The sequence below is a fragment of the Camelus dromedarius genome, chromosome 14 (assembly GCF_036321535.1).
Source record: "Camelus dromedarius isolate mCamDro1 chromosome 14, mCamDro1.pat, whole genome shotgun sequence".
Lineage (NCBI taxonomy): Eukaryota > Metazoa > Chordata > Mammalia > Artiodactyla > Camelidae > Camelus > Camelus dromedarius.
The window spans coordinates 66,995,817-67,023,795 of record NC_087449.1 but is presented as its reverse complement, the minus strand read 5'-3'; the positions used below and the strand labels follow the sequence as shown (position 1 = coordinate 67,023,795).

General features: G+C 60.5%; 3 protein-coding genes across 14 annotated transcripts in view; 1 reads left to right on the top strand and 2 right to left on the bottom strand.

Annotated features, from left to right (window-relative positions):
- Positions 1-1,165, top strand: part of LOC105100265 (espin) — a 30,028-nt gene extending 28,863 nt beyond the window's left edge. Inside the window, exon 15 of the mRNA XM_064494123.1 lies at positions 244-1,165. Within this exon, the coding sequence (XP_064350193.1) occupies positions 244-391 (148 nt within the window). The 3' untranslated portion in view covers positions 392-1,165. The remainder of the gene's footprint in view (positions 1-243) is intronic.
- A 223-nt stretch (positions 1,166-1,388) lies between these two features.
- On the bottom strand, positions 1,389-6,248 carry TNFRSF25 (TNF receptor superfamily member 25). 7 transcript variants are annotated; one of them, XM_064494122.1, is made up of 10 exons: positions 6,056-6,243; positions 5,414-5,534; positions 5,057-5,191; positions 4,403-4,570; positions 4,238-4,312; positions 3,264-3,350; positions 3,059-3,166; positions 2,820-2,857; positions 2,174-2,354; positions 1,389-1,980 (listed from the first exon to the last, which is right to left on the bottom strand). In XM_064494122.1, the coding sequence occupies exons 1-10, from the start codon at positions 6,095-6,097 to the stop codon at positions 1,661-1,663; spliced, it is 1,275 nt and encodes a 424-aa protein (XP_064350192.1). In that variant the 5' UTR covers positions 6,098-6,243; the 3' UTR covers positions 1,389-1,660. The 7 variants fall into 7 exon arrangements, with proteins under 7 accessions (XP_064350192.1, XP_031319817.2, XP_031319815.2 ...); XM_031463957.2 differs by having other exon boundaries at positions 3,271-3,326; positions 4,234-4,312; positions 6,056-6,241; XM_031463958.2 differs by having other exon boundaries at positions 1,753-2,063; positions 3,271-3,326; positions 4,234-4,312; positions 6,056-6,248.
- Positions 6,249-6,814: 566 nt separating this feature from the next.
- Positions 6,815-27,979, bottom strand: part of PLEKHG5 (pleckstrin homology and RhoGEF domain containing G5) — a 46,236-nt gene continuing 25,071 nt past the window's right edge. For 3 of the 6 annotated variants that reach the window (XM_064494114.1, XM_064494117.1, XM_064494116.1), the window contains exons 3-22: positions 17,081-17,210; positions 15,933-16,035; positions 15,501-15,561; positions 15,068-15,159; positions 14,473-14,609; positions 14,060-14,205; positions 13,304-13,498; positions 13,044-13,232; positions 12,620-12,715; positions 11,878-11,928; positions 11,331-11,480; positions 10,868-10,978; positions 10,574-10,723; positions 10,316-10,453; positions 10,038-10,157; positions 9,353-9,485; positions 9,146-9,261; positions 8,857-9,050; positions 7,618-8,394; positions 6,815-7,340 (exon numbers count right to left, since the gene is read on the bottom strand). In XM_064494114.1, coding sequence (XP_064350184.1) covers positions 7,331-7,340; positions 7,618-8,394; positions 8,857-9,050; positions 9,146-9,261; positions 9,353-9,485; positions 10,038-10,157; positions 10,316-10,453; positions 10,574-10,723; positions 10,868-10,978; positions 11,331-11,480; positions 11,878-11,928; positions 12,620-12,715; positions 13,044-13,232; positions 13,304-13,498; positions 14,060-14,205; positions 14,473-14,609; positions 15,068-15,159; positions 15,501-15,561; positions 15,933-16,035; positions 17,081-17,210 — 3,099 coding nt within the window. In that variant the 3' untranslated portion in view covers positions 6,815-7,330. Of the gene's footprint in view, positions 8,395-8,856; positions 9,051-9,145; positions 9,262-9,352; positions 9,486-10,037; positions 10,158-10,315; positions 10,454-10,573; positions 10,724-10,867; positions 10,979-11,330; positions 11,481-11,877; positions 11,929-12,619; positions 12,716-13,043; positions 13,233-13,303; positions 13,499-14,059; positions 14,206-14,472; positions 14,610-15,067; positions 15,160-15,500; positions 15,562-15,932; positions 16,036-17,080; positions 17,211-23,013; positions 23,134-27,582; positions 27,707-27,979 lie in introns of those variants that run through there. The other 3 variants (XM_064494118.1, XM_064494115.1, XM_031463941.2) reach the window with 3 other exon arrangements.

The following is a 27,979-nucleotide window of genomic DNA, read 5'->3' as shown; positions in this document are numbered from 1 at the left end:
TCCACCCCAGTCAAGCCCCTCTGTCCGCAGCAATCCTGCCCACGTGCCTCCTAACCCAAACCATGTCCCTAATCACCTAGCCCTTCTGTCCCTCCAAGCCACTGCCCTGCCCACCACTAACTAGTCCCCCTGTCCTCAGCAACCCAGCCCCTGCCCTCAGTAACCCATTCCTTGCCAACAGTGACCCTTTACGGTGCCCCCTCTCACCCTTGCCCCGGGTTCTGCCCCTTCCCCCACGTCTAGGAAAGAGGAGGAGCGAAAGAAGCAGGAGGAGATGCAGCGGGAGAAAGAGCAGTCGGAGAAGCTGCGAACGCTCGGCTACGACGAGAGCAAGCTGGCGCCCTGGCAGCGACAGATCATCCTGAAGAAGGGGGACATCGCTAAGTACTAGATGCCGGCTTCTGCTCGCAGCCTCGCGAGCTTCGGGGGTCCCCAGCCCCCGCCCTGGCCTACCCGGCCCGGGCGGAGGGGCTGGGAGCCGCGCCGCCCTTCCCTCCCGCGCTGGAACCCTTCTTGACCCCTTTTCCCCGGACCCCCGCATCCCTAGCCCCGGCGAGCTGGAGCGCGCCCGCCGCGGCAGTCGCCCAGAAAAAGTGCCCGAGCTGTTGACGCAAAAACATGCTGCTTATTTGCATGCCTACTTACATACATTTGCATGCTCGTTGAATGTCAAAGTGAGCAGAGCTCTCCCCGGCCCCGTGGGTGGTGACTTTTCCTGCGGAGCGCGCGCCCGGCTGCCGCCCCCTCCCTCGCACCCCGGAACCCGCGTCGCTGGCGCATCCTGCATCCTGGGCGGAGGCAGGCCCCGCGCTCCGGGAAGGGGTTTTCCTCCCTCTCTGACCCAGATTTGCGCCCGGCCCAGACCCGGCCGCATTTCCCATCCCCGCCGAGGATTTCCTTTCAGTCATTTGTTTACCAGAAACGATGAAAACTGCAAACTGCCCGTGAGGACAGAGTTGCGGCTCTGGGCGCCCCACCTCTGCCCCCACCCACCTCCAGTTAAGTCTGCGCGCCGTCCCCAGCCAGGCCGCGCGCTCCCCCGACCCTTTCACTGCCCTGGTGGAGTGAGTGGAGGATGAAGGACCCTGAACCTGTCTCCAACCGCTGCCTCCTTGGTCCCCGCGCCCCTGCCATCTCACACCCCTATTAAAGCTCTCTCAGCCGCCCGGGTCTCAAGTTCACTCTCGCTCACAGTCACCGCGACTTCCTCTCCTCGGGGTAACTGGCCCACAGCAGTTTGGGAGGAGCAGGCTTGGGCTAAGGGCCACACTGGTCTCCACCGTGGGTGGACTGTGGGGTGGCAAGACTTCTGGCTGTTTCGACGCCCTCAGGAAACCAAGCCTGGGCCATTTAACACTCCTAGCCCCGTGGAAACACCAAGCAGCAGCTTTTCTTCATAGATTTAATACCAAGATCTCAGCCAAACTCGGGCCGAGAAACAGCTGAGCAATCTCTAGATCCCCTCCTGATATGTGTCTTTGATGCTTCCTCGCCTGAACTGGAGCCCTGGGGGCGCGCAAGGGTGAGGCTGGCCGGCGCTGCTACGCAGAGCCATGCCAGGGGCTTAATAAGTGACATAAAATGTCTACACGCATAAGTAACCGTACTTAGGGCTTCTGCAAGGGCCACCAGAGCCTCGGGGTGGGGGTGGTCTCCAGCATCACGGGCCCCGCTGCAAGCGACTCCGCAGGTCCTCGGCGCAGCCGTCCAGGCCCATGCGCTCCAGAGCCGCATAGACGGCGCCCAAGCCCGCGGGCTGTTGCTGGCGCCAGCGCTTGAGCATCTCGTATTGCTGGTCGCGGAAGCGGCCGACCTCCACCTCCACCGCCTCGATCTCCGCCTCGCGCAGCCCCAGCGTGCGCACGAACTCCTTCCAGCGCCGCGCGGGCACCGCGTCCATCACGTCGTAGAGTTGTGGGCCGGGCTGGAGCATGGTGGCCGCCGAGCCTGCAGGGGGCGTGGGCGGAGGCGGCGGCGGGCCTGCGGGCGGCCGGAGAGAGCCAATGGGGAACCCGGGGTGGGGCCGGGGCAGGGGCCGGGCCGAGGCGGGCAGGGAGGTTCGCCTGGTCAGTTAGGGGATAGGAAGTGGGCAAGTGGTGCTTCAGGAAACCACAGCTTCTCACCTTTACTTGGGAGAATGGGGCCAAGGCCTCAGGCCACTGAAATCCCTTACCAAGAGCTCTGCTGGGCAGCTGGTCCCAGGACCAAGTCACCTCCGGGCAGGGCGCCTCCTGGGTCTGGGGAGGGCCAGAGGTCCAGCTGTTGCCTACCAACTGGACGGTGCAGACCTTCTCACTGCTGCTGGGTGGTGCCAGAAAGGTGTGGGCACTGTCGGAGGGTGAGACGTGGGTGGCCTGGAAGCCAAAAGAAGACCCAGGTCAGCCCTGTTTGCCTAGCAAGGCCCCTTTGCCGGGGTCTCTGGCCAGGAGGGGCATCCCTGGCTCAGTCAGCAAACATTCCCCGGTGCCACCTTCCCCAGTCCGCCGGGCTCTCTCACTGTGACCCAGTGGAAGAGCTCTTTCCTCTGCCTGCAATGTCCTGCCCCTGATGCCCTCTCCTTGTTCCCCCAACCCTGGCAGTGGCCTCCCCAGGGTGGCACTCCTACTGAACTGTTGGATCCTGTTCACCCGTCTGGACCCGGGTCAACTGAGAGCCACTTGAGGACTGGCATTGAGCTGTTCTTGCTCGCTTGTAACTCAGCACAGGTGTGCCTTAGGTCCGCTCTGTGCTCACCATCGGGCCACAAGTTATAACAAGGCCCAATCTCTCAGCTCCAGAAGGCTGGCTCACTCTTCCTAGAACACTACTGAGATTCTTACCTGCAGGGAGGTCAGGGCCTCTGTCCCCGCTTTGTCTGCTGAGAGAGACAAAGAGTGTAATCAGCAACCAGGCAAAGCTCCTGAACTGGGGTACTGGGCCAGCTCCTCTTGGGTTCCTCTGTACTCCACTCCCAGAACTCCTGCCTCAGTTTCCCCTCTGCATCAGGGCTGTGGCTCTGGCTATCCATCCTGACCCCAGGCCCCCAGAAACACGTGTGCGCGCATGTGTGTATGCTTACCAGGAAATTTGGGCTTGCAAGGCCGGCAGCGGCGATACGTGTAGGTCAGGGTGGCACCAAGCAGGAGTGGGACCACCAGGCCTGCCAGTAGCACCTGGACCCAGAACACTGAAAGAGTAGCTGGTGGGTGGTGGGTGGTGGGTGGTGGCCATCCCCCAATCTCCCCTTGGCTCCTCCCAGCTCTCCCCTTGCATTTCCAGCCCACCACCTACTCTGCCTCCAGCCACAGACAGCCACACAGGGCTCAGGACAGCTCCCAAGGGTGCTCCTGCAAGGGGAGGGGATGGGGTGGAGGGTGAGGGAGTAAACACCAGGAGGGGCGACTCGGGACTGCCTGACATCTCCATCCTGGAGCCCCTTCCCTCCTGAGAACCTTGCTCCACCCAAGAATGTTCTTGAAGTACTGCTGCAATGTCACTGGTGTCCCGAGTAACAACCACTACTTATTGACCTTCTTCTAGACTAGAATGAGGGGCACTAGAATGTCAGCTCTGGGATCTGCCTATTTTGTTCCCCCAGCACCTAGAACGGTGTCCAGAAATGGCAGACACTCAGTAAAGACATGGCGAGCAGATGGGTGAGTGAAGTTAATCACCCCTTAAATTATCATCCTGGGCAGAGCTTACTAACATCCCCAGGTTCAGATGTGGGAGCCACAGATGGGAGCAATGGAGTAACTTGCCCAGAATCCCTCAGAGAACAAGGGGCAGGTCCTGAATCTCAGCCAAGTTGTCTTTTGGGTTTTTGTTTGTTTGTTTTCATATTCTTTTTCATTAAAGGTTATTAGAAGATATTGAATATGGTTTCCTGCACTATACGGAAGAAATTTTTAATCTATTTTTATATATAGTAGTTAATATTTACGAATCTCAAACTCCCAAGTTTATCCCTTCCTCAGCCCAAGTTTCCAAACTATTAACGTGGCTGGCTGTCTCAGTAACATATCCTATCCTTACTATATGACTGGAGGGATTAGTAAAGGAAAGTAAGGCAAAAAGCGAGACATGCCCACTGATTTATCCGGCATAAGGTGAATTCAGATTTCTCTTTCCCATCCAGTGTTTACCTGAAGTGGGACCCACCCACCACAGGGCCAAGCTCCCTCCTCCCTGCCCCTCGGCCCCAACTCTGCTCTCAGCCTCCCTCCCCCCAGCCCAGGGCAGCCAGGAAGTTACGTGGGACAGGACACACAGCTGTTCCCATATTCATAAAAGCCAGGCAGGCAGGTCCCACATTGGGTGTCTCTGCTGGAACCTGTGGTCCAAGAGATGGTGTGGGTCAGGATGGGAAGGGGAGGCAGGGACGGGGCTGTGGAAGTAGACAGTCCGGAATGGAGGTACTCACAGGGCACCCGCACGTGGCGATGCAGGGCCCCGCAGTCTGTGCACGGGCGGCAGCGGAAGGGAGAGCCGTGGAGGCACCGGCTGACGACGCACTCCGTGAACCAGCCGGGCTTGCAGCCACAGTGGGTGTCCGCCACCGCGGAGCAGTTCTTCAGGGCCACCTGAGGGGCTGGCAGGGGTTGGGGAGACCAGGAAAGCAGAGGCTGTCAGAGCTAGAGACCCCACAGAGAGGTGGGACAGGTGCCCCAGAGAACGGAGATGGGGAGACCTGAGACAGGGCCACCCCCAAAGTAAGAGAAGTGTGGGGATCGCCCCAGACCAGAGGCTGGGGCACGTACAGACAGGAAGGTCACCGGGATGCGAGGGCAAGAAGGCGTTCTGGGGTAGGATCAGGGCAGAGGGCCCTCCCACTCAAAGGTTAGACTCAAGCCACTTTCTTCAGAAAGACCCTGGCGGGGAATGTATAGCTCAGTAGTACAGTGTGTGCTTACCACACATGAGGTCCTGGGTTCAATCCCCAGTACCGCCATCAAATAAATAAATAAACCTGATTACCTCCCTTCTCCCGAAAAAAAAAATTAATTAAAAAAAAAGGAATACCCCGGCCAGGGCCTGTCCTCAGGAGCCCCCATCCCAGCACTAGGCAGCCCCTCACCCTGCTCATCACAGGCCTGGCAGCGTGCACAGCGGGTCTCATGGTGGTTCTCCCAGGCCAGGAAGGTGCCCTGGGGGCACGGGAGGCAGGTGGCGGCACCACAAGCCTCCGTGCAGGGGGCCTTCAGGTAGTGCCCTGGGGAACCCAGACTGGGGTCAGACAGTCAAAGGGGGCTCCCACCTTCCCCTCCCTCCTTCCTATCTCTGGCTCCTACTTCCCTTCCAGCCTCCCCTCACCCCACCCCTGGCCTTCCTACCACTACTCCCCCCAACCTGACCCCCACCTCCCCACCTCCCACCCCCATCCCCAGTTTGCCCTCACTTCCCCCCAAGTTCCTCCCACCCCTCAGCCACTCACCTGCTGGACAGCCCCTGCAACAGACCAGACCATTCCTCTCGTGGGAGTTGTGGCCACAGTCACACCTGGGGCTGGGAGTGCTGGCCTGGCCCTGGGTACCCAGCAGCAGGAGGAGGAGAGCCTGGGGGGCGCGTGCTGCTGGCTCTCAGCCTGGCTGCCCCGGCGGGGGCCTCCCCTACCCACCTACCCAGACTCCCCCACTTCAGAGGCCCCGGTCTTTGCCCTCAGAGCAGCCCCTTCTCAGGTTCCCGAGCAGGGGTGCCCACGGGTGGGGGGTGAGACTAACTTCCTTCCCCCTGTTTACAGACCAGGCTTCAGAGAAGAGTACAGGTTCCTGCCATCCCCTCTCGGGTTTCCCCTCCACCAGGCGAGGAATCAGGCAGCCCCACACCCCCATGTTTTTTGTCAGGAGGGAAGCCCTGATCTTCCTCTCCCTGAAGCCCCCAGACCCCTCTGGCCCCTGAGATGGTGTTTCCTCTCAGCGGAAGGGCTCCGCCCCGGCTGAGCCTCTAACTAGGTCAGAAGGGGCCCCCCTCCACCCGCCGCCTCCCCGAGCAGAGACTCACCCCTCCGCATCCCCTTCCTCTGCAGGGACCCAGGCCCAGACAAGGCTCTGGGTCGTGCCCCCAAGTCCCCACTCACCGCAGCCACCACTGCCGCACTTCCCCCCGGCCGCGGCTCCATGGCCTCGGGGCGCCACGCTGGGCCCTCCAACCACGCTGGACCAGCGGGGCTTCCCCATCTGCTGGCACCCCGCAGGGCCCGCCCTGCCACGCAGCCTCCAAGAGCCCGCCTCAGGGGTGGGGGCCAGGGTGGGGCCACCCTTCCCAGGGAAGAGAGGCCACACATGAGGAGCTCACCTGAGGCAGCTGGAGGACAGGGCACACATAGGACAGGGCTGCATCAGGGTCCCCACGCCTGGGTTCTAGCTTCAGCCCGGAGACCACCACTTCAGAGTGATGTGACCTCCCCTCTCTGGTCTCAGAGCCCTCCCTCAACCAGGAGGGGTTGGGCCAGAAGCACCCAGGTGGGAGACGCCCCCCTCCCTGGACACTGCGTGGCGCTGCGCTGGAGGGAGGTCCTAGGGAGCACGCTCAGGAGAGTCTGAGACATGTGGCCCACCCTGGCATAAGCTCACAGGGGTAGCCCAGGGTAGGGCCCTCGTGGGGGAGGGCACATTGTTGGGGGGCCTCTAATGGTGGACCTCATGGCTGTGGCAGGAGACAGGGGCTGATCTTGGGAGTACTGGTCAGGTGATCTCTGCCCCATTCATTCATTTCTGCTTCCCAATCTCTTCCAGCGCTGCCCCAGCACAGATGGTGGAGCAGAAGCACAGGAGGGCACTCAAGTGCGCCTAAGTCCAGAAAAGGGGAGGTTCCAAAAGCAAAGGACTCTTTCCAGGGGAGTATATACAAGTCTTTATAAAAGAATCAAAAGCTCAATAAATATGCAACTTTATACAGAGCCCAACCCAAACCTGGGGTGGCCTTCGGGACTGGGAGGGAGGGAGGGGGTGAGGGCAGGGAATGTCCCATTTGGGGCCAGATGAGGGTGGAGGTGGGAAGGGCTGCCGGGGATCCCAGCCCTGGAGCCCAGCCTAGAGGATTGGAGCTGATGACTTCAGGGAATATGGGGCAAGGGACCCTGCCTCGGCTGGGGGCAGGGAGAAGGAGGCAGGCAGGTTAGTGAAGGTGGCAGCTGTAAGGGGTTCTGGGCCTGGGCCTCTGCTGAGCCCCCTCCACTTCCATCCAGTCTGGCAAAGTGCAAATTGGGCCCCGGGGGTGGTGGCAGGGGTCCTGCCCGGCACTCTGGCTCGTGCACACATAAGGCAGCAGCTGGAGCAGGGGCCGGCACACCCCGGGAGGCACGCTGTCTGCTGTCCCTTGGTTAGTGGCACCCTTAGGGGCCTCCCTCTGCTCAGACCTCCCTGCAGGGTAGAGGAGGGGAGAGACAGTCCTTCCTTGGCTAATGGCATTCAGAGGGGCTTTAGCCACCCTCTCCTCCCCACCGGAATCCTCAGGCCCCTTCACCACTGCCCACCATGGACATCCTCACCGAGGTGCTCGGCAGGTCTCAGGCTCCCTATCCCTTCCCCAAATGCCACCTGCTCCCAGCCATGACAGTGCCCCAACCACTCCCAGGACTCAGTGTCCCCAGTGCCAGCACTGAGCCACCAGTCCTCCACCCTAGGCCAGGCCACTCACGAGGCAGTGAGGGTGGAGTTAAGCAGCAAAGTGGTTCTGATTCGGTAGAGCTGGGCCAACGTCAGCTTCCTGTGCTGAGCAGAGATCCCCGGTGGGGGCTCAGGCTGGACCCTGGGCAAGGCCTCCAAGGGCAGCTCTCTGCTCCTCCTGATGGGTCCTTCAGGCATCCCACCTGGGCAGCTGGCTCCACCATACAGCTCTGACAGCCTGGAGCCACTGCCAAGGCCTGGTGTGCCCTGGTAATCCCAGCTGGGCCCAGCTTCCTGAGAGGAGCCCTGAGTCCTGGTGCCAGCGGCAGGAGCAGCCAGGCAGAGTTCTGACAGGCTGCGGCTGGGGGCTGGGGGCGCTCCACGGGTGGCGGCCCCTGACAGCAGCTGGAGGAGGCTGGCCTCGGATTTGGACTTGAGCAGGTGGGGCAGACAGGGCAGCAGCTGGACAGGAGTGCGGCGGCGGAGGCGGGGTGAGGGTGGGGGTGAAGGACCTTGTGTTAACTCTGGGGGCTGGGGTGCTGGCTCCACCAAAGGGGCTGGGGCCACAAAATCTTGCAGGGAGGTGGGGGAGAGGGTGCCATAGGCAGAGTCCATGGAGCAGGAGCGGCCATCCACTGGGCCTAGGGGCAACAGGTCGCTGGTGGGCGTGACAGATGAGGCAGTGGTGCTCAGAGAGGTCTCGTCTGACTGGGAGCTGAAGGGGCCACCCTCGAACTCGGGAGAGGACAGCATCTCCTCAGGCTCCACCACCACCATGGCCAGGGTCTCCGTGGAGCCGTCCGAGGCACTGTGGGACCAGGAGGGGAGTCAGCCCAGCCAAAGGACCTAGACGGCCTGGTGCAGCCCCGCGCTGGGCCATGCGGAGGTCTGCGGCCTCTGCCTTCCTGGAGCTCGAGGCTCAGAGATAGCCAGCAGGTAGCACACGTGCCCACAACACAGACATCAGTAATGGTGTCAGTCATGACCTTGGCACTCTCCTGCTGTACAGAGTCTTAGAACCTTCAGCTCAGCTCCAGGCAGCTACCACCAGGGGATCAGAGTTGGCACTCAAGTTAAAAAGTGTTTACCATCCTCGCCCCTGGACTCCAATGTGAGACAGCCCCCACCCGCACTGAGTTCATATCATGGAGCTGTTCAGAGGAAGGGGACATGATGGGGCCCTTCCCAGTGTTAGTGACCTTGGGGTCAGGAGTCCTGGGCTGGAGTCCCTGCCCTCTCTGGCCTGCTGGGTGGTCCCAGGCAAACATACCAGTGTTGGGAGTCAGGGCTGCTGCTGCTTTTGCGCAGGATGGTAGGGGAGCTGGCAGCTGAAGTGCTGCTCTCTCCTCCTTCCTCCTCATCTTCATCCTCCTCCTCCTCCTGCTCATCCTCCTCCTCTTCTAGGCTCTGCAGCTGCTGCTGGCCGCCTGGGTGCTCCTGTGCGCGCAGCTGCTGCAGCTGGTTCTACAGGTGGGGGCGCATGGGGACAGGACGGGTGGTGAGCAGCAACCCCCACCAGGCCACCCTGGCTGCCTGCCTGCCCACTGCTCTGCCCTCACCTGGGCATTGTAAATGGCATCCACCCAGCCACGGCACAAGGCCTGGCCGCTGGCCTGGAACGTGTAGGCACCCACAGCGCTGTGGAACTCATTCAGGTAGATGAGGAGGAAGGAGCCTGTCAGGAAGGGCTCGCATCAGTATCGGCTGAGACCATGTCCCCTGCCCATCACAGGCCCTGCCCAGGGGCACAGGGTCGGGCGCCTCACCAGGGTCCCGAAGCTCCCTACACACAATCTTGTCCACCAGCAGTGGCGGCCTGATGACCTTGGTCCTCTCGGCCTTCTTCACTGCCTTGGTCACCAACAACAGGTCCGTGAAGAGGAAGCAGTACACATCCATCTGTGGGGGGATGGGTGGGCAGGGAGAGCAGAAGCCAGAGATCAGGGGCCTTAGGCAGGGACCCTCAGCCTGTCTGTGCAACGCCTTCCCTCCCCCTGCCATGAACCAGAGAGTAAAGTCAAAACGAAGAGCCAGACGATTCTCTTTCATTGAGCTGTATAGTCTGCTTGTGACTTATTTCAGTTAAGTTTACATTAAAGAGGAAGAAGGAGGTGATTTTAAAATCATGATTTGCAGGATCTGGGTTACATAGTGCCTGAAAACTTCCAGCTCAGTAGCAAGACTCTGGGCTGTTCCTGCTCACGGAAGGTGCCCCCTCCCAGGCACCTGATGGGCTGTGACCCTGTTGCTGTATTTGTTGAGTTAACTGCAGCACGTAATCATCCCTCATATGATCGTAAAGTCACTAGTTCTTGAATTGCCACCCAAGTGACTGGGCTGCTAAGAACCACTGACTGGGGGCCCAGGGTTCCGAGGAAGGGGCGGTCCAAACCCAGAGGGCAGGAGCGGGTGGGGTAAGGGCCCTGGGTGTGGGCTGGCCCCTAGGGTCACCTTGCTGTCCTTCCCCTCCTTCATCCTCAGGCTCCCTTCCAGCAACAGCTGTCGTGTCTCCTCAGGGGAAGCGCCAGGGATGGGCGCTGTCAGGTCCAGATGCAGGAATTCCTTCAGGAGCTGGGGGGGGGGGGGGGCAGGTGTAGAAGAGGTCAGGTCTGACTCCTCATCTCAGCTAGGAGTCCTCGAGTGGGATTCCCAGCATAGCCCCTGACTGCTAGTGTAGCCTTTCCTCGCTCCCAGCAGGGCCAGGGACCCCACACGACCGCAGCGCCCACCTTGTCCACCTCATCGTTGTTGCCCTCCACCGCCTCGTAGGCGTCAATGCGGCTCACCACGGCCGCCAGCCGCTGCCGCTCCTGCCGCTGCCGCATGCACGCGTTCACGTGGTGGATGAAGCGCTCCACGGAGCCGATCTGAGGGCGGGCCATTGCAGTTCAGGCCCAGGGGCGGGGGGACAGGGGAGACGGGGAGGAGGCAGGGGGTGGAGCACCCCCTGCAAGTCGGGGAGGGGCTCTGCCCACCGTCCCAGTTACCATGGTGACGACGGCCTCCTTGGCGCGAGGCTCGTCTGTCTTCCTCAGCACCGACTTGAGCAGCAGCGGGTACTTGGTGAGCCGCTGGTGGGGCTTGGCCAGCATATCGCTCAGCTTCAGCCGCTGGCACTGCTGGTGCTTCTCCGCCCACTGAGGCAGGGAGGCGGGGGCGGGGCTCAGGGCAGGCCCCGCCCCACGCCGAGGCCACGCCACCACCAGCGCCCGCGCACCTGCCGCCCAGGTGGGCCCACGGTCCTGTGCGCCCGCCCCCCAGAGAGCCCAACACGCCCTCACCGTGACGTAGGCCCGGAAGAGGTCGTTGTCGCGCAGCAGGCCGCGCATGTACTCCATGCAGCCCTCCTCCTCCATGCAGTATCGGATGTAGGGCTTGAAAAGGGAGCCGAACTGGCGCAGGGCGGAACCAGCACAGCACCTGTTACGGTGCGCTCCCCGCCCGCTGCGCCCTGCACTAGTTCCTCCTTACTACACTTTCGCGACCACCCCAAGCGGCAAACTTATTATCTCTGTTTTCCACATGAAGAAGCAGCCTCAGCGAAAGCGTTCACCCTTGGCCAGGCAGCAAAGGTACAAGGCCGGATGGGGTTCAAACCACGGCGACCGACTCGGAATTCCTTGACTCCGACCACTAGGGGTCATGCGGGAAACTGGTCCGGGGGGAGTTGGGGCGATAGGCAGATGAGATAGGTGCCCCAGCCCTGCCTGGGTGTGCCCTGCCTTTGTCCGACTCGGCCCGTACCATCTTAAAGCCTTTGAGGAAATCCCCGGGCTGCAGCAGCGCCCGCGTGCGCCGCGCCTTCTCCAGCACCGGCACCATCACGCTGCCCCATAGCCCGCGGTGCAGCCGCGCGATCTCCGGGATGTTGCTGAACAGGCGCTCCGCCTCCACCTGGGGGTGGGGGTGGGAGGTGCGCTCGGCCCCGCCCCTCTTCCGAGCCTCGCCCTTGCCCATCCCCACCTGTTTTTTCGTCCTTTGCCCCTCCCTGCCCACTGAAGCCAGGCCTCCACCCCTCTCTCACTCCACCCATTAACCCCCACTACCCCTTCAGCCCCTTCTCATCCCTCCCTCTGATGACAGGCCCCACCCCTCGTGTGTCATTCATTGGCCCTACCCCCTGGCCTCCCTACCCTTTCTTCAGCCCCACCCCGAGGCCAGACCCCACCCCTCATCTACTCCACGTGTTAGCCCCGCCCCTGCCCGGCCACTCCCTTGCTTCAGCCCCTCCCCTATCCCCGAGGCCAGGCCCCAGGTACCCTCCTGGTACAGCCCTCCAGGCCCCGCGCACCTCACACAGCAGCCCCGACTCTTGCAGGTTCAGGAGGCAGCACAGGAACAGCTGTGGGGGCAGGGAGCGCTGCAGCTGGCCGGGAGAGGGTGTTCCCAGTCCCAAGGCCCCACCCAGACTCTTGGGCTCCCCTCTACCCCTTCCTCATTCCTGGAGGCCCTGAGGCAGCCTGAGGCAGAGGGTTCACCCTTTCGAGAAGACCCAACCCCCATGGCCCACCTGGGGGTCCCCCTACCCAGGCCCCACCTGCAGAGAAGCTCTGCCCCTGCAGTCACACTTGGAACTCTCCCTCCACCTCTGCCCTGGCTCAGTCTCTGAGTTTCTGCCCTGAGTGTGCCTTCCTTGAAACCCCAGGCCCCGGACAGGTGCTCCCCGCAGGCCCAAGTCCCTACACACAACCCCAGTGCCTACCCATTCCGTCTCCACGTCTAGGGCGTGGGCTGCTGGGCACCTGGCACACAGCAGGTGTTTAGAAATAGCCGTTGAATGAATGAGTGAAAGGATGAGGTCTGTGTTAATTGGGCTCAACCTGGTAAACTTGCCCGAAGCTCCCTCCCAAGTGCCCGGGCTCTTGAGAATCACCTCCACCCCAGAGTGTGGCTTTCTTTCACTTTCCCTCCCCTTTGTTGCTGGGCACCTGCTCCTTCTGCAGAGGCCCAAACTCTGCTCAGGAGCACCCAGAGGAGGCCATGGAGGGCAGGTAGATTGGGTGGCTCTGGGCCGGTGTTGGCCCCACACTCACGTTGGTGATCACCCGCAGTTTCTTAATATAGGAAGCCTCCGTGTGCAGGAGCTCCCACACTGCCTCCTGCTGGTGGCACTGCCGCCGGGTCAGCTTCTGTGGGAAGGGCAGGGTGTCATCCAGGAGTCTGGGTGTGTGCCAGGATGGGTGGAGCAGGGGGAGGAAGGGGAGAAAGCCTGCAGAGAACCTTTTACCCAGTTGAGATGCAGAGGTCCCCCAAGTTCCAGGCCCTCCTTGGCCACTATAACAGCCAAGTGACACACTACATTTTCACATTGCCTGAGTTTCTCCCAAGTGGGTTAATGATGACAGGCTGTCCCATGGAACATCCTGTCTCTGAGCTGTAGGAAGGGCCCGGTGAAGCGGGGGGATAACGTCCCCCTTTCCCTGTGGTGGGAGGAGAAGGGCTGCGGGTGGCACCCACCTCATGCCCATCAATAAGTTCCCGCCAGCTGTCCTCCAGCCGCAGGCAGGCGTCATCCTCGTCCTCCTCTTCGTCCCCTTCCTCCTCCCACGAGTCGTGGTCAAAGCGCAGCCTCCGGGGCAGTCTGGGCAGCCCGAAGAGGCCATAGGCGTGAAGCTTGCCCTCCAGCTGCTCCATCTTGTCCACCTCCTGAAAGGAGACCCATGCTCAGGGTCAGGGCCAGCCAGCTCCCCCAACCCATGGCCCATGGGACCACATACCCGGCCGAAGGCGCTGGTGCTGGGGCCTGAGCTGAAGAAGCCACTGAAACGACTGGCTGCCCGGTTCTTCCAGCTGTCGCCACCCCCACTGCTGCTGCTGGGCAGAGAGCAGCTGGAAGGCGTCAGAGGCTCCTGCCCGGGGATGCTCGCCTCCCCCAGAAACTCCGACATGTTCTTGCGTCGGCGGCCAGGGGCCTGGTTGGAGAGCAGTGGTCAAAGCCAGGTCCATCCTGACCCCAATGGGTTCTGGGACCTCAGGCCAGCCTGGGATGTGGGAACGTCTCTGCACCCCGCACCCTGGGATGCCACCTCTCCTGTGATCTACACATGCTCTGGGGGCTGAAGGGTCCAGACAGATGCAGCTGGACCACCCCCCACCAGCCGCCAGCAAGAAGCAGGTAGGGAGAACACCCAGAGCCACACACATTTGGATGCACATCGAAGCCCAGGTCCAAAAGATCCCAACACACACTCATGAACACAGTCAGCGACACGTGAAGGCTCGCTCCCCACACAACGTCTGCTTAAACACACACACACACACACACACACATACTCCTTTGACGGGCACTAGCAGACCCTCCAAGACAAGACCCATCACCCTGGGGTATGGTTAGATCCAGAAAGGGCCACGTATTCGCAGAGCCGGCCCCAACTCACAAGGGGAGATGAAAGCCCAAGAAAGGCAGCAAGGAGCCCAGGTGACCTCCCCTCTGGCCCCTCCCCGCCCCCAGCCCTGACGCAGCCCCTCCTTACCAGGATGTCCAGGCTCTCCCGGCGGCTCTGGGGATCCACGCGCTCCTGGGCAGGGGGCCCGGCCCCGGCTGGCCGCAGGATTGGCAGACTCAGGGACTTGGAGTCCTTCACTCCCTGCTCCACCTTCCCCTCGTCCCCCGGCTTGGCTGAGGTGGCATTAGGGGACAAGTAGAGGTCCTCAACACCCAGGTCCAGTGGAGGAGGGGGCCCCAGTCTTCTCTCCCCACCAGGATCCAATCTGAGGTCCCAAAGCCCCACCCCACCAGCACCAGCCACCACCCAGCAGAGACACCTGTATGGTAATGAGCAGGCTCAAGGCCCAGCCAACAGGAACCTGAGCCTGGGAAGAAGTGCCCATCTCCAGGGGGCCTAGCCAGGCCCCAGCAGCCCTGCCTGCCTAGTCACCTGCTCACCTTTGACCCGCAGGTAGTGTCCCCCAAACCTGTAGGCCTCAAAGGTGAGGGACAGGGGCGTGTTGGACTGATCCAGGTAGATCTCCACTTTGCCCAGGGCAATGCCCTTCCTTTCAAATACCGGCAGCAGCACCTCCCTGCCACAGGACAGGAGGTGTATAAGTTGGGGGCACTCACATGAACCCCCATCCTACCCAAAACTCAGCTTCATCCTGCCTTCCCAAAGGAAAAGACACCCATGGGCTCACACACAGGTGCATGCACACACACACTTGCCCACAGAGGTTCACACACTCCAGCACGCGTCTGTACATAAACCAACACATGTACACCCCCAGGCATTCGTGTCTACACCCCAGGGCAGACCCTGTCCCATGCCCATCCACACGTGTCCCCCTCAGGGCCGTGTATGCCTGGCCTGGAAGACACACAGCACCCAGGCCCTCACACAAGTGTGCACACCACATGGGCAGGGTGCCTGCAGGTGAGGGACATCCTCATTCACAGGCCACCACACAGACACACACAGTCATACCTGCAGAAGGCCGCACCTGCCTCCCAGCCCCAATCCCCCCTTGGCCCCACCAAGCCCTACCCCAGCGACTTCTTCTTCATGGCTGGTACAATCTCCGTCTCTATGTCCATGTTCAGGTCAAATTTCAGGGTGAAGCACTCCTTGCTTGGGTCCTGAGAGGACATGGGTCTCAGCTTCTGCACGCCTTGTCCCCTACCCTCCCTACCCTGGGTCCCAGATGGGAACCCCTGCAGGTAATTGAACCAGGGACCTCCCAGGGAGGCCCCCAGCATCCTTCTGGCTAGAGGCAGGAGCTCCCGGAGTACCCCCAACCCGAGCAAAGGTGGGCAGGGCTTGGCCGCAGGGCTGGGTGGCGAGGGAGGGACATGCTCACTCCAGAGCCCATCCCTGGTCCTGGAATTCAGAGCAGACAGGCCCAGCCTCGGGAATGGAAAGGGCCTATGAGGGGCAGAGGCTGTCAGGAGCCCGCCCTGCCAGCCTAGGGGCTCCTTACATCTGTGTGTCTCCTCCTGGCTTTCTTCTTGGAGAGTTTCAGGCCTGTGCTCTTCCGGTCCCTGCAAGGAAACCAGTGAGGGCAGAGGTTGGAGATGTGGGTGGGCCTTCACCAGGGTGGGATGTGACTGGGTCCCAGCTGGCTGACAACACCTTGCTGGCCCTAGGTGACCAGGTAACCCAGGCAAGCCAAGGCTCACAAGGGGATGTGTGCCCTCTGGTGGCCAACCCAGGAGCCACACTCAGTGGTACCTAGTCAGGTGGAGCCTGATCCCAGAAGCCCTGGAGGAAAACCCTAGGGCAGCCACGGGGTCAGGGGAGGAGAGGAGCTTCCAGTCAGCTCTTCTGAAGCCTCCAGCCTCTGGATCTGTGATCTGAACCCACCCCTGAGACGCCCCCAGGTGTCTGTTCAGCCTACCAACCCCTCACCTACCCCTTGCCATCCACAGAGCCCTCCTCCTCCTCCTCCAAGTCCGCTGCAGGGCTGGTGCGCGGGGGGCATGAGCGGGTAGACACGTTCCGAGCCAGGACAGAGCCTTTGGAGTAAAGTGGGAGTTGGGTTGTGCGCGCTCCCTCCCTGGTCCCCTCCTTAGCCTTCCAACGTGGCCGTCTCCGGAGGGGCCACAGCCTGCTACTGAACCTGGACCCCCCTCCAAACTAGCCAGGGCCCACAGTTCTGTGAGGAGAAAACCCAGTCACTGCTTACCATTTAACCACCCTCAGACTCAAAAAGACACAAGGGAGGAGGGTATAGCTCAGTGGTAGAGTGCGTGCTTAGCGCGCACGAGGTCCTGGGTTCAGTCCCCAGTACCTCTGTTTAAATTAATTAATTAATTAATTAACCCCCCACCTCAAAAAAGAAAAAAGACACAAGGCCCTGGATGACAGCCCAGGTGATGCCCTGCCCCAATGCAAATCCACCTGTGGCCTCAGTTTACATGTCTATAAAGTAGAGATAAGGAAGTTCTGCCTCTGGGATCCTTGCAGGAAGGGACCAAAGTCCATGACTCTTCCTTGCAGGTATCCCCCTACCACACCCAAAATCCAGGGGGCCCTGGCTGAGGGGAACAGTCCTTTTGTTCCTCTTCCCAGCTGGGAAAGGAGACAAGGGGCTGGCACTTCTGGCCAGGCCTGGTGCCTGTAAGCCACCCCAGCACAGCCAGTTGGCGGTGGGCCTGGGCCAGGTGCCTGCTTGGCAGGAGGGGTTTCTTGTTTCCTGCTGCAAGTTCCTTCCGACCTGCCCACCCCCACCGCCCTGCTCACTGGCAGCCTGGCTGGAGAACCTGCCCAGAAATCCCCCAACCTGAGGACAGGAGGGAAGGGGGCCTTCTCCATGCTGGCCCGGGCAGGACAGGGACGTGCACTCGGTGGAGACAGGCCTGCCCTCGAGCTGGGGTGGTCCCTAACTTTTTCTTTTGTTAAAAGAACTTCTGGAACAAAGAGGACAGCAGCGGGCTTAGGTTTCATCATTTACAGTCGACTCTTCTGGCCGGTTGTGGTTCCCACAGTTACCAAGACACTGTGCCCCAGGCAGGGAGCTGGAGGGGCTGGGCTGGGCCGCGCGCCCCTCCCTGTGCTCACCTTGGGGGGGCAGGTCGAAGCGGACGTGTCCATCATAATGCATGGCGCTGTGGAACTTGCTGTCACAGGCCTCACAGAGGTTGAGGGGCCCCCGGCGGTGCAGCTGCTGGCAGTCAGCGTGGTGGCATACCTGTGGGGGGAGGGGGGTTGCACTGGGCCCCATGGGTGGGGGGGAGCTGTAGGTCGCCGTACTGTGTAGTACGCAGGGCTCCTCTTCATCTCCAACCAGCCAGTCCCCACAGGGTGCCTGTGCTTATGCATGTAGCCAGCCAACATTTCCCAAGCACCTGCTACGTGTCCCTTCTCGGGGATGCAGAGAAAGCAAAGCCCTGCCCACGAGGAAAGCGGTGCCAAGGGGGAGACTTCGAGTAGGCGACCACAAGGTGGGTGTTACTAGGGCCTCTTCCAGAGTGCGAGCAGGAAGGGTACCAAAAAACGAAGTTGGGGCTGCCGTTCGGTTGGCCCAACTCAGTGTTGGAAACAGAAGGCCTTCCCTTCCTCTATACCCGGGCCTCTGCTCTCAATTTTATGACCTGCCTGGCCCCCAAATAGCTGACCCTACCTGGGCTTCTAAGTCAGGGCATGAAGTGACCCCAGACTGGCTAGATCACCCCAGGCTACTCTCATCCCCACCCCGTCTCACCACCACCACTACCACCACCATGACCTCCCCATCTCCATTCCCCAACCATCCCTAACTCACTCCCCACTGACTCTACTGCCTACTTTTCTAGGGAAACAGAAGCCACCAGAAGTCCTGCCTTCAGCTGCGGGGGCTTCGTCCTGCTCCAGCCCCAGGCCAGCCTTCCACCGAGATCCCCGTGTCCAGCCTGAGTCTGGGGACCCCACTCGGCACCCTCCCATCCCACGTCATCAGGTTTCCCCTCTCCCTGGATCGCTCCCACGGGCGTAGGCACACATGTCCCCAGCTCCCGCTCCATTTCCCTCCTTCCCTTTACAGCTAAACTCTGTAACCTGGGCGTCCGCACACCACTTCCTATTCTCTCCACCCCTTACCCTCTATTTTCTTTTTCCCAACTTTTTTGTTTTCAAATATTCCAAACCTACAGAAAGGTAGAAGAAAAGTACAATGACACCCAGACACCCTTCTAGCTTCCCCAGTTGTTCAGATTTTGCCACGTCGGCTCACAACCCGCCTCCCCCGGGAGGAAATCATGACATCACCCGAGCACAGACATTGTCCAACCAAACCGCGGTACCACGGTCACACTCGGGCAACAGAGCAGTGATGTGTAGTCCACCTGGGGTCTACCTCGGCGTTCCCCCAACTGTCCAAGTAATGTCCTTTATACATTTTCCTCCCACGGAGGATCCAATCAAGGTTCACAAGTACATTTGGTTGTGTCTGTTTATTCCTTTAAGAATGAATGCTAAGGGAGGAAGGATATAGCTCAAATGGTAGAGCACATGCTTAGCAAGCACGAGGTCCTGGATTCAATCCCCCATACCTCTACTAAAAATAAATTAATTACCTCCCTCCCCCAAAAAAACTTTTGTAAAAAGAATAAATGCCCCCCCTTTTTTTGGTCTTTCATGACATTGATATCTTTGAAGCAGCCAAGCCAGTCGTCTGGCAGAAAGCCCTCCCCGTGGATCTGTCTGGGGGTCTCAGGCTGAGCACTTGGGCAGGGACGTGAGAGAGCGGACTGCATCCTCCTCAGCATGCCCTGGTGCCAGATCCTCACTGGGGGATCTCGCTGTACTTTGTGAAGTCGCTTTTCCTCTTTGTAATGAGTAGGTCATCTGTGGGGTGACACTCTGTGATAGCCCGTTCCCCAGCAATCCCACACTCCAGGGCTTTAGCTCTCTCGGATGACTTCTGCCTAAATCTATGATCACTGTGATGGCTGCATTCAGAGGTTTTCTAGTTATTCCATTCTCTCTCAGATGCTCTCCCATTAAGTCTCCGCCCCCTCCCCAGGTCCAGGACGACATCTGTGAGTCTAAGTCCACTTGTCCATCCTCCCAGGACCCAGCACTTGACACCGCTGGTCTCTTGGAAACAGCTTCCTCCTCGGTCCCCAGGGCCCGTGCTCTGCTGGTTCTCTCACCTCCCAGCCCCCTGCCTGCTCCCTGCCTTCTCCCCAGCTGTGGACCCTTCTCATTTTTACCTACGTCCACCCTCCAGTGACTCCGCTAGTCTCATGCTGAGGGCTCCCAGAGTTAAATCTCCAGTCGGGACTCGCCCAGGACTCTAGGCCAACCTTCTCCATCCTCTCCTCGGAGCCCAACAAACATCTCAAACTTAAATCCTCTGCACGGGAGCTCCTGACCTTTTCCACACGGCTCTGTCCATCCCAGTCACTGGCAACACCTTCCCAGTGTAGTGTTATGGGTTGGACTGTGTCCCTCAAAAAGACAGGTACGTCCTAACCCCCAGTGCTCTGAATGTGCCCTTATTGGAAACAGGGTCATTGCAAATGTCATTAGTTAAGATGAGGCCATGCTGGGGCTGTTAATCATACAGTGTAGACAGTGGAGTAATCTTATGACTGGCGTCCTTATAAGAGGAGAGACACGTAGACAGGGACACCAGGGAGCAGGCCATGTGACAACGGAGGCAGTGGTTGGGACATTTACAAGCCAAGGAGCCCTGGGGAGCACCTGGAGGCACCAGAAGCCAGAAGCAAGGAAGGGTCCTCCCCTGAAGCCCTCAGAGGGAGCAAGGCCTGCCGACACCTTGATTTCGGACTTCTGGCATCAGAACTGTGAGAGAATAAACCTCGGTTGTTCTAACACCCTAACTTGCCACAGCAGCCCACAGGAGACTGACACATGGGGCCAAAACGCTTGGGGTCACCAGTGATTTTCCTGTTACACCCTGATCCAGGCAACCGACAGCTTCTCTTGGTTCCACCCTTAATAAATATCCATGGCTTCAACCTGGCCACCCTCTCCAGGCCCCCTCAGTCCCTGGCCCCAGCTCCCACTGGCTCTCAGCAGGGTTACAAGGCCTCATGGCTGCTCTCCTGACTCCGGCCTTTGACCCCAGTGTGTTCTCCGTGAGAGGCCACAGTGGACCCGGTTCAAAGAGGAGTCACACATCCTCCTCCAAACCCTGCAACTGATTCTCATCTGCGAGGCTGGGGACCTCGGCCTCCCATCCTGCTTTCCCATCCTGGCTCACACTCCCTCCAAGCCTGCCTCCAGCCTCCTGCCTCCTCCATCTGACATGCTTCTTCAGCCATGCCCCACCTCTGAGCCTTGCCATCTGCTAATCCCTCAGCCTGAAATGCTTTTCCGCAGATACTGAAATGACCAGCTGCCTCCCTTCCCACAGATCTTTCCTCAGAAGTCACCTCCTTGCCCTTCTACAGTTTCCTCTTCTCCACACTCCCTGCCCCGCCCTCCTTTCCCTCCTTCACACTTTCCACCCATGGACAGTCATGTGTGTGTGTGTGTGTGTGTGTGTGTGTGTGTGTGTGTGTGTGTGTGTGTTACACTTTGCTGCTTCCACACCCCATCAGTCAGCCCTGCAAGGACAGCAATCTTCGTCTCTCCGATTCACTGCCCCATCTCCAGTCCTAGCCACTCAATAAATACTGGTTTGATTATTAAGGAGCATGATGGAAGATCACTGGAGACTTTGGCCAGGGAGAGCCCCATGAGAGATTTTCAAGACAACAGACAGAATGAGGATGGTCTGGACAGCAGAGAAAGTGACCGAAGAGAGGAGGGAGGTGGAGATTCAAAGAGTCTGATCATTTATAACGGGGTCGTCGAGTGCCCGGGGCTGCACTGAGGGCTCCTCATCCCAGGAGACAGGGGCTATCACTGTATTTTACAGAAGAGGAAAGTGAGACTCAGAGAGGTTAAGCAGCTTGTCTAAGGCCACACAGCTAGTGCAGCCAAGGCTTGAATCCAGGGTATGTAGCTCCAGAGCCCAGATTTTCACCACATTCACACCATCTCTTGGGTAGTGGAGAAGGGAGAGAGGGGCAGGGGAAGCTGGCTTCAGGTCAGCCTGGGGGTCTTCGGAGAAAAGAAAATCACAGTTTGATGCTCGCTGTTTTGGCTCTTGTGTCCCCTCCACTCCTCCATTAGACAGAAAAGGGAATGTGGACACAGAAATGACAGGTGGCAGGGGGCAGACTGAGGAGGCCACTTGCTCCCAGGGGGCTGGCTTCTTGGGGTCTGAGGCAGGGGTGAAGGGCACCCTTCAACAGAGCAGCGGTTTCTATCTTTACTTGATCTACTGCTAAAGTGTGAAAACTCCTACACTCGCCACAGCTCTGTGCCCCCGTCCCCGCCCACTCCTCTGCATCCCTAGGGGCTTCTGACAGAGGGCCTGGCTTTGCAGACGCTGGGACCCCCTGCTGCGAGCAGCGTCTCCTGACAATAAATCTAGGGAAAGCATGTGCCCTTCCCTTCCAGAAGCAGCAGAGTCCGTCAGTTCAGCAGCGCTCTTACCCTGTGTCCAGCCTGACACAGCTGCCCTTCGACCCCTTCCAGGACTCTTTCAATTTCCCTGACGGCTTCATTTTCCCAGTGCCGCCCTTGGCACTGGGCAGTGGGGCTGTGGACCCACAAGTTACCCAGATCCTGGCCTCACAGTGGGGGAGCGGGTAACACAGCAGGAGCCATGCTAGGTTGTCGGGGTTCTGCAGGCGGGTCTCTGGAACCCTTCCAGCCCAAGTCCCTCACTCTGCGCCACAATCTTGCTTTTCAAACAATCCAATATACAGACGGCAGATCTTACACAAAGATTCCCTCCTTATGACAGACTCAGCATTCAACAACTATTTATCAAGCACCTACTATGTGCCCTGCCCCGCAAAGACACTGGGCTGGAGAGACTCAGGGAGATCCATTCCCCATTACGGTGGTGGGCTTTGGTTACCACCACGCCAACTCCTCTTCCTCCTCTTCCTGCTACTATTACTATTTACAGTAGCGCTAATACTGGGGACAGGAGCCAGGGCCTGCTGGCAGCTGACCTCCTCTGCTTCCATCCTCTGAGCAGCCCCCACGCTCAGGGACACCAAGGGGGATGCGAGGCTCAGGCCCAGGATCTGAGCCAGGTGAGAGTTTGCTCACTTAGTTCAGCAGGTCTGGTTGAGAATGAAGTTTCAAGAACACCAAGGGAGAACCACTATGCCAACTGGGAGGCTGAGGCTGGGACAGGCAGAGCCTGCTCACGCTGTGTCTGCTCCCCACCCACCTCACACCGCCATCCCCAAACCCCAGGGTCTCCACAGCTCCCTCCAGGTTTGGGGCATCTCCCCAGTACTAAAACAGAGCAGCCCCTTCCCAAAGCCAGACTCCTGGACACTTTTGCAAAGACCCAGGGTCTACTCCCCGCCTCCTTGCTGCCCACCATGCCCTCCCTCTGAGGGCAGAAGCACCCCTGACAGCCGGGAGGGACAGTAGGGTCCAGGGCCCAAAGTTCCCAGGACTCAACCCAAAGAGGGGAGAGTCCACCGGATGGAACTGCCAGGTCAGACTGCATCTCCAACGGCGGAGAGTGGCCCAGGACTTTACAAACAAGAGAGGGGGCCGGGCTCTTTGGGGAGCACGGTCAAAGCTGACCCCCACAGGGATGGGGGCACCAGAAATCAGTCTTCCTGGGTCACATCAGGGTGGTGGCTAGAGGCAGGAGTAGGAGCGGTGTAGGCAGGGCCTGGGCAGAGGAAGGAAAGGGGGAGGGGTAGCCCAGTGCAGGGCCTGGGACCCACAGGTGTGTCCGGAGTCAGCCCCAGACACAAAAGGCCAGGGCTCGGCGGTCCCCTCCGCTGACTGGCCCCCTTGGTGGAGGGGACACATCTCAGGCCTCCAGACCTCCCCTCGCCCCCCGCCCCCGCGATGCGCAGCCCCGGGCAGGGGGCTCGGCTGCCGCGCGCCCCATGGCTTAGAGACGCGCGAAGGAGGCAGCACGCACCCGCCGCCCGCGCCGCGCCCCGCCCCGCGCGTACCTGGCCTTCCCCGTCGCGGCCGCGACCCCCCGCCCGGCTGGGCTCGGGGTCCCGGGAGGGCAGCCCGGGGCCCGGGCTGGAGGCCGCGCGGCGCCCGGAGACGCCGGGTCCCGTCCCCATGGCGGCCGGAGGAAGCTGCGGTCTGCGCCGCCCGCCGGACAAAGCGCGGAGCCCCGCTTCCTGCCATTGTGCGGCCGCGCCCGCCCGCCTAGCGCGCCGGGACCCCAGGGGCCGGGGAGGGGGGGCGCCCCGGGCCGGGAACACCCTCCTGCCTGCCAAGTCACAGGGCCTTTCCGCTCTGACCCCCAGCCGTAGCGCAAAGGCCCCGGGCTCAGAGGTTCCCTCTCGGACCTCCTCCCTCCCCCAGGGGTGTTCCTTGGATGCTGGGGACAGGACCCACCCCACCGCCCCGTCTTGACTAGGGAACCCCGACCCCCGCCCAGGCCCGCCGGCGCCCCACTCTCCTCGGACCTGAACCCCACCCCCAACGAAAACACTGGGGCACAGAAGGTCCCTCCTGGCCGAAAGGGCATCTTAGCTCCCTCCCTCCATCCTGGGGACTCCTGCCTCAGAGCCTCTGCCCCACAGTGACCTTGTCTCCCTCCCCAGAGGGAGCTCCCTTAATGCTGGTAGCAGAAGAGGGGGTACCAGACCAGGGACATCCCCCTCCAGGCCTTCAGAACTCTGTCCCTGTTCAGCCCCAGGGACACCTGCCTCTGCTCTGATCACCACTTTCCCACCAGAGCCACACATCCGGCGCTCAGAGCCCCCCTGAGGGTCATCTTAGTGCCCACTCACAATCCAGGGGAACCCCGCCTCAGAGTCTCAGTCCCTGGGGGGATACCTGCTCCCACTACCCTCGTCAGTGGTGCTGGCAGAGGAGCAGGGGGGGCCTAGCGATCACAGATGGAGGTGACAAGTGGAACGCAGGTGTGTGGGGCAGAGAGGGTAGTACTTTGGGAGGAGCCAGCAGTTGGGTGAGACAGTGTCAGGTAAACCCCCGCAGCCCAGCTCTGCTTTCTGCCAGGTCCCTGCTGCTCCAGGCTGGTCCCTCCTGGCTCAAGGCCTCACGGCTGGTTCTGCGTGTCCTGCCACCAGGGGGCGCTCAGCAAAGACTGAGAGGATGCCGACCAGGATTGGGGTGTGGGGTTGGGGTCCCCACTGCAGCTTGTCAAAGCACTTGTACCAGGAGGTGGAGGCAGGCACTATTATCCTCATTCATTACGCGGGGGATAGAGTGACATAAAAGTCCACAGGCAAGACTGACACCCAGACTTCTGACTCGGATTCTGGAACAGCCTCCCTACGGCACTCCTCAATGCCCATGGGGGCAAGGGACATTGCTATCAACCCGCCCAACCCCTAGACAGTTCCTCCTCAATCTGGTTCTGTGGGGAAAGAGGGTGGGGGAGCAAGGGTCTCGGAAGGTTTCAGGGGGAACAGCAATTTATTCGGGCCAGAAGGTTTTGAGCAAATCTGCTCCCAAATCCCAAGTCACCCACTGTCCCCACCATAGACAAATCTTTTGAAAACTAAAACTTGATCACATCACTCCCCTACAAACCAAACCCTCCTGTGGTTTCCCATCTTGCTTAAAATAAAACCCCAGCTGTGGCCTGGCTCCTACCTTGCCTGCTGGCCGGTTCCACGTGGTGGTCCGCTGTGCTGGCTTCCTGCATCCCTACGACTCACCAGGCTCGGCGCCTGCACCTCTGTTCTCTGTCTGGAACAGCATGTGCCCCTGATCTTCCAACAGCTGGCACTGAGCCCCAGTTTAAATGCTATCTCCCCAAGGAGCCTTTTAACCTCCTCTCAAAATAAATAGCCCCTTACCTTGGAACTCTCAATCCCCTTAAGTTGAATCATTCCCTCCTAAATATCTATTACTACCTGAAATTATTTTATTCTTTTGTTCACTTCCTATCACTCTTTCCTGCTAGAATATCCTCTCCAGAGGCCAGGGGTCTCGGCTGTCTGGCCCACGCTTTGTCCTCGGCACTCAGAACAGTCCTGGCACACCACAGGTGCTCAGTGTAGGCCAGATGATGAATGAAGGCAGAGAAAGGGCTTCATGCCAGAGAAGGCCACTGGAGCAGGGAAGGTCTTGGCCAGGATGTCCCTTCCTATGGCCAATGGTCAACAAAGCCTTCCCCACTGCCTGACCACAGGCTTTTTCCTTCTTCCTAGCATCCAGGACCTTGGCCTGCTGACCCCAGGCAGGTCAGTTCCCACCTCAAATCCTGCTGGTGTTGCCCAGGTCCCCTGCCCCTGCTGCTGCCCCCAAGGCCAACAGCTGAGCATTCTGAAGTGCCAGGCCTGTGCCAGATCCTGTTCATTCTTCTCAAAGACCATAAGGAGGAGATACTGTTATTCTCCCATTCAACAGACAAAGAAACCGCGGTTTGGAGAGGCAGTGATTGGTCGTAGCGCACTAGCTGGTAAGCGGGGAAGTGGATGCCCATGCTTTGGACCACTACCCCATGTGCCCTGGGCACAGGGGGTGGTGCAACAAGAACAGTCAAGTGATGGTTTGGGCAGCAGGGCCTTGAGGTCCACCCCCTTGGGGACAGGGACAATCCCCAAGCCCACTGGCCTGGGGTAACCAGGTTGCATCAAGTGGAGACCACCAGGGCTGGACCAGGGCAGGTCACTGGGGGTCACCTGAGTGACCAAGTCCTGGCCATCCTTGAGTCATGCTCCTGCTTGGGTCTTCCAGTCAGGGCTGGGGATGCTCCTTAGAGGGCCAGGGTCCTGCTGCCCCAGGGCCAAGAGTGCAGGGTCAAGGAACCTGCGGGGTAGGGGAGAAAAGGAGCCCCAGGCCCCCTGAACCAGGGGAGGGAGGAGGCCTCGGCAGGCTCTGAGGCTCGCACCTCCTCTCTACATGAGGGAGCTGAAACAGCCCATGTGGAGGCCCCAGAGGTCCTGGCCTCTGACTCCCTGGGGAGGGGCCCCTCCCCAGCCCAGCCCCAGCTCCAGGCTCATGAGTCAGGACGGGCTTGTTGAAACTGATACCCAGAAACCAGATGCTCAGGCTGATGAATAATGGAGTCTGCAAGGCAGGAGCCCCCTCCCACTCCCGCCCAGCACCACCTCCCCAGCCCCAGAAAAGCAGAGGCCTATGGGCACCCCCTCCCCCACAATGGTTTGGGGCCCCAGCCTGGTCTGCAGCAGGGAGGGAGCTCCTTGTCAAGGGGAGGTCACAGGTCTGGGCCAAGGTCTGGGGCCAGCTCCATGCTCTGTCCACAGCGGACTGGCCTGGAACCAGGATTTGGGGCTCCCTGGCTAGAGGGACAACCCTGCCCAGGGGCTCCCCAACTGAGCTAAGCTCCCCTGAGAATCTACCAGCCCCAAGGCCCCATCTGGCACCTTGGAAATCCAGGGGTGGAGGCTGCATGTGTGGGCAGGTCAGTCAGCCAGGGAGGAGCCAGCTCTGCCAGGCTGCTCTCTTGCTCCCAGCAGCCCACCTGGCTCCTCCCTTCCCCTAGGCCTAGGCCTCACCCCTCATCCTGGGGTTCTGGCATACACCTGGAGGCCAAGCCTGCCCTAAGGCCCTGCCCTATAGAGAAACTCTCTGCAGGACAGTCCCACTGCACAGGCTCCAGAAGCCAGTGAGGCTCCTTCCTCCTCAGGGAGCCATCCAGCGGGGACCCGTGCTAGGGACAGAAGGAAAGGCTGTGGTCCATGAACTTCATCTCCTACCCAGTCCCTGCACAAACGTACCAGACCCTGGGGCCCAGGATCCCAGCACAGCAGCCTGAGCCTGAGCCTGGCATCTCTTTTTTCAGAGCCATGTAAAAGGCTCCTTGCGAGAGAATGGGGGAGAGGGCACATGCCTGGGTTGCAGAAGACCTGCTTCTGGGGCCCACCTACCCCCCTTCTTCTCCCCACCTGTGCAAGGAGGGCACTAGTCAGTTCTCTAGAATCTTCTGTCTAGGGATGACTGCTGGGGCCTAATGTGTGTCAGAATCTGGCAAAGGCAGAGTAAAACCCTCCTAGGGACCCCCAAATCTGGGGAAGGTTACGGACGAATTTGTAGGGTCCCAGGTGCTCTCGGCCTGCATGTCCAAAGTCTTTCATCAAGGCAGGCCAGGGCCTCTCCTGGCTTGGTGGGTCCTCTCCCTCTCTCCTTCCCCAGCAGGGGCCAGGCCAGACCCAGGTTGCCTGAGGTGCAGACTCTCGCGCCCCCTGCCGTCCTCGAGAGGACTTTCAGCCTGGCACCGACTCCGACGCCCAGTTGGGGCAGGGTCGGTGAAACCGCCTCACCATGCCGCGCCAAAGCCCTTTCTGATCCCCTCGCCCCACTGGCAGCCCTCACAGCTGGGCTGGGACCCTACAGACACCTCACGGCCATATCGCCCAGCCGACCGCACCCTAGAGTCACTGTGGGTGGCGGGCGCTTGAGCCCACTCCACTTTCAGGTAAGTGGAGGTAGAGCCAGTGGCGCCCAGCGACATCCACCCGCAGGCCTAGGGCTGCGTAGGATCCTCCACCCCGGGTTCTGTCCATTAATCCATGGAGAGTCCTGGCAGCCGGACCCCGTCCGGACCCCAGCTTCCCCGTGAGACTCACCTAGGGACATGGGTCTCCTCTCCAGCGGCTGGGGCTCGGGACAAGACTGCCAAAGTCCCGAGGACCCCTCAGGCCAAGGGGGCGCGGAGCTGCGGGGCGGGCTCAGTCAGCAACGCGCCGGCTAGGGGCGCGGGACGTAGGGGAATTACGGTAGGCCGGCGCAGGCGCTACCACCTGGGCGGGCCCGGGACGTACCATCTGCGCGCCCGGCTGGGACCGGGGAGGGCTGGGATCCCGGGAAGGGCCCGGTGCCCAGCCCGGCGGCCCGGGAGGGGTGGCAGGAAACCCGGCCGGCGGGCGCTTGGGGGCAATCGAGGGTCTGGATTGCGGGCAGAGGGGAGACGGTTGTCACTGTCCCTGAGGGGGCTGCCCTTTACAGACCTGCGGAAAGTTCAAA

What these genes read in the sequence shown, in the direction of transcription:
- TNFRSF25 (XM_031463954.2), bottom strand. Translation starts at nt 6,097, where the DNA reads ATGGAGCCGCGGCCGGGGGGAAGTGCGGCAGTGGTGGCTGCG. An exon ending in CCAGGCCTGTGATGAGCAGG is followed by an intron (nt 4,571 to 5,056) that starts GTGAGGGGCTGC and finishes AACCCCTGCCAG; the next exon opens with CCCCTCAGGTGGCCCTGAAG. An exon ending in AGGCCCTGACCTCCCTGCAG is followed by an intron (nt 2,355 to 2,819) that starts GTAAGAATCTCA and finishes TTTGGCTTCCAG; the next exon opens with GCCACCCACGTCTCACCCTC.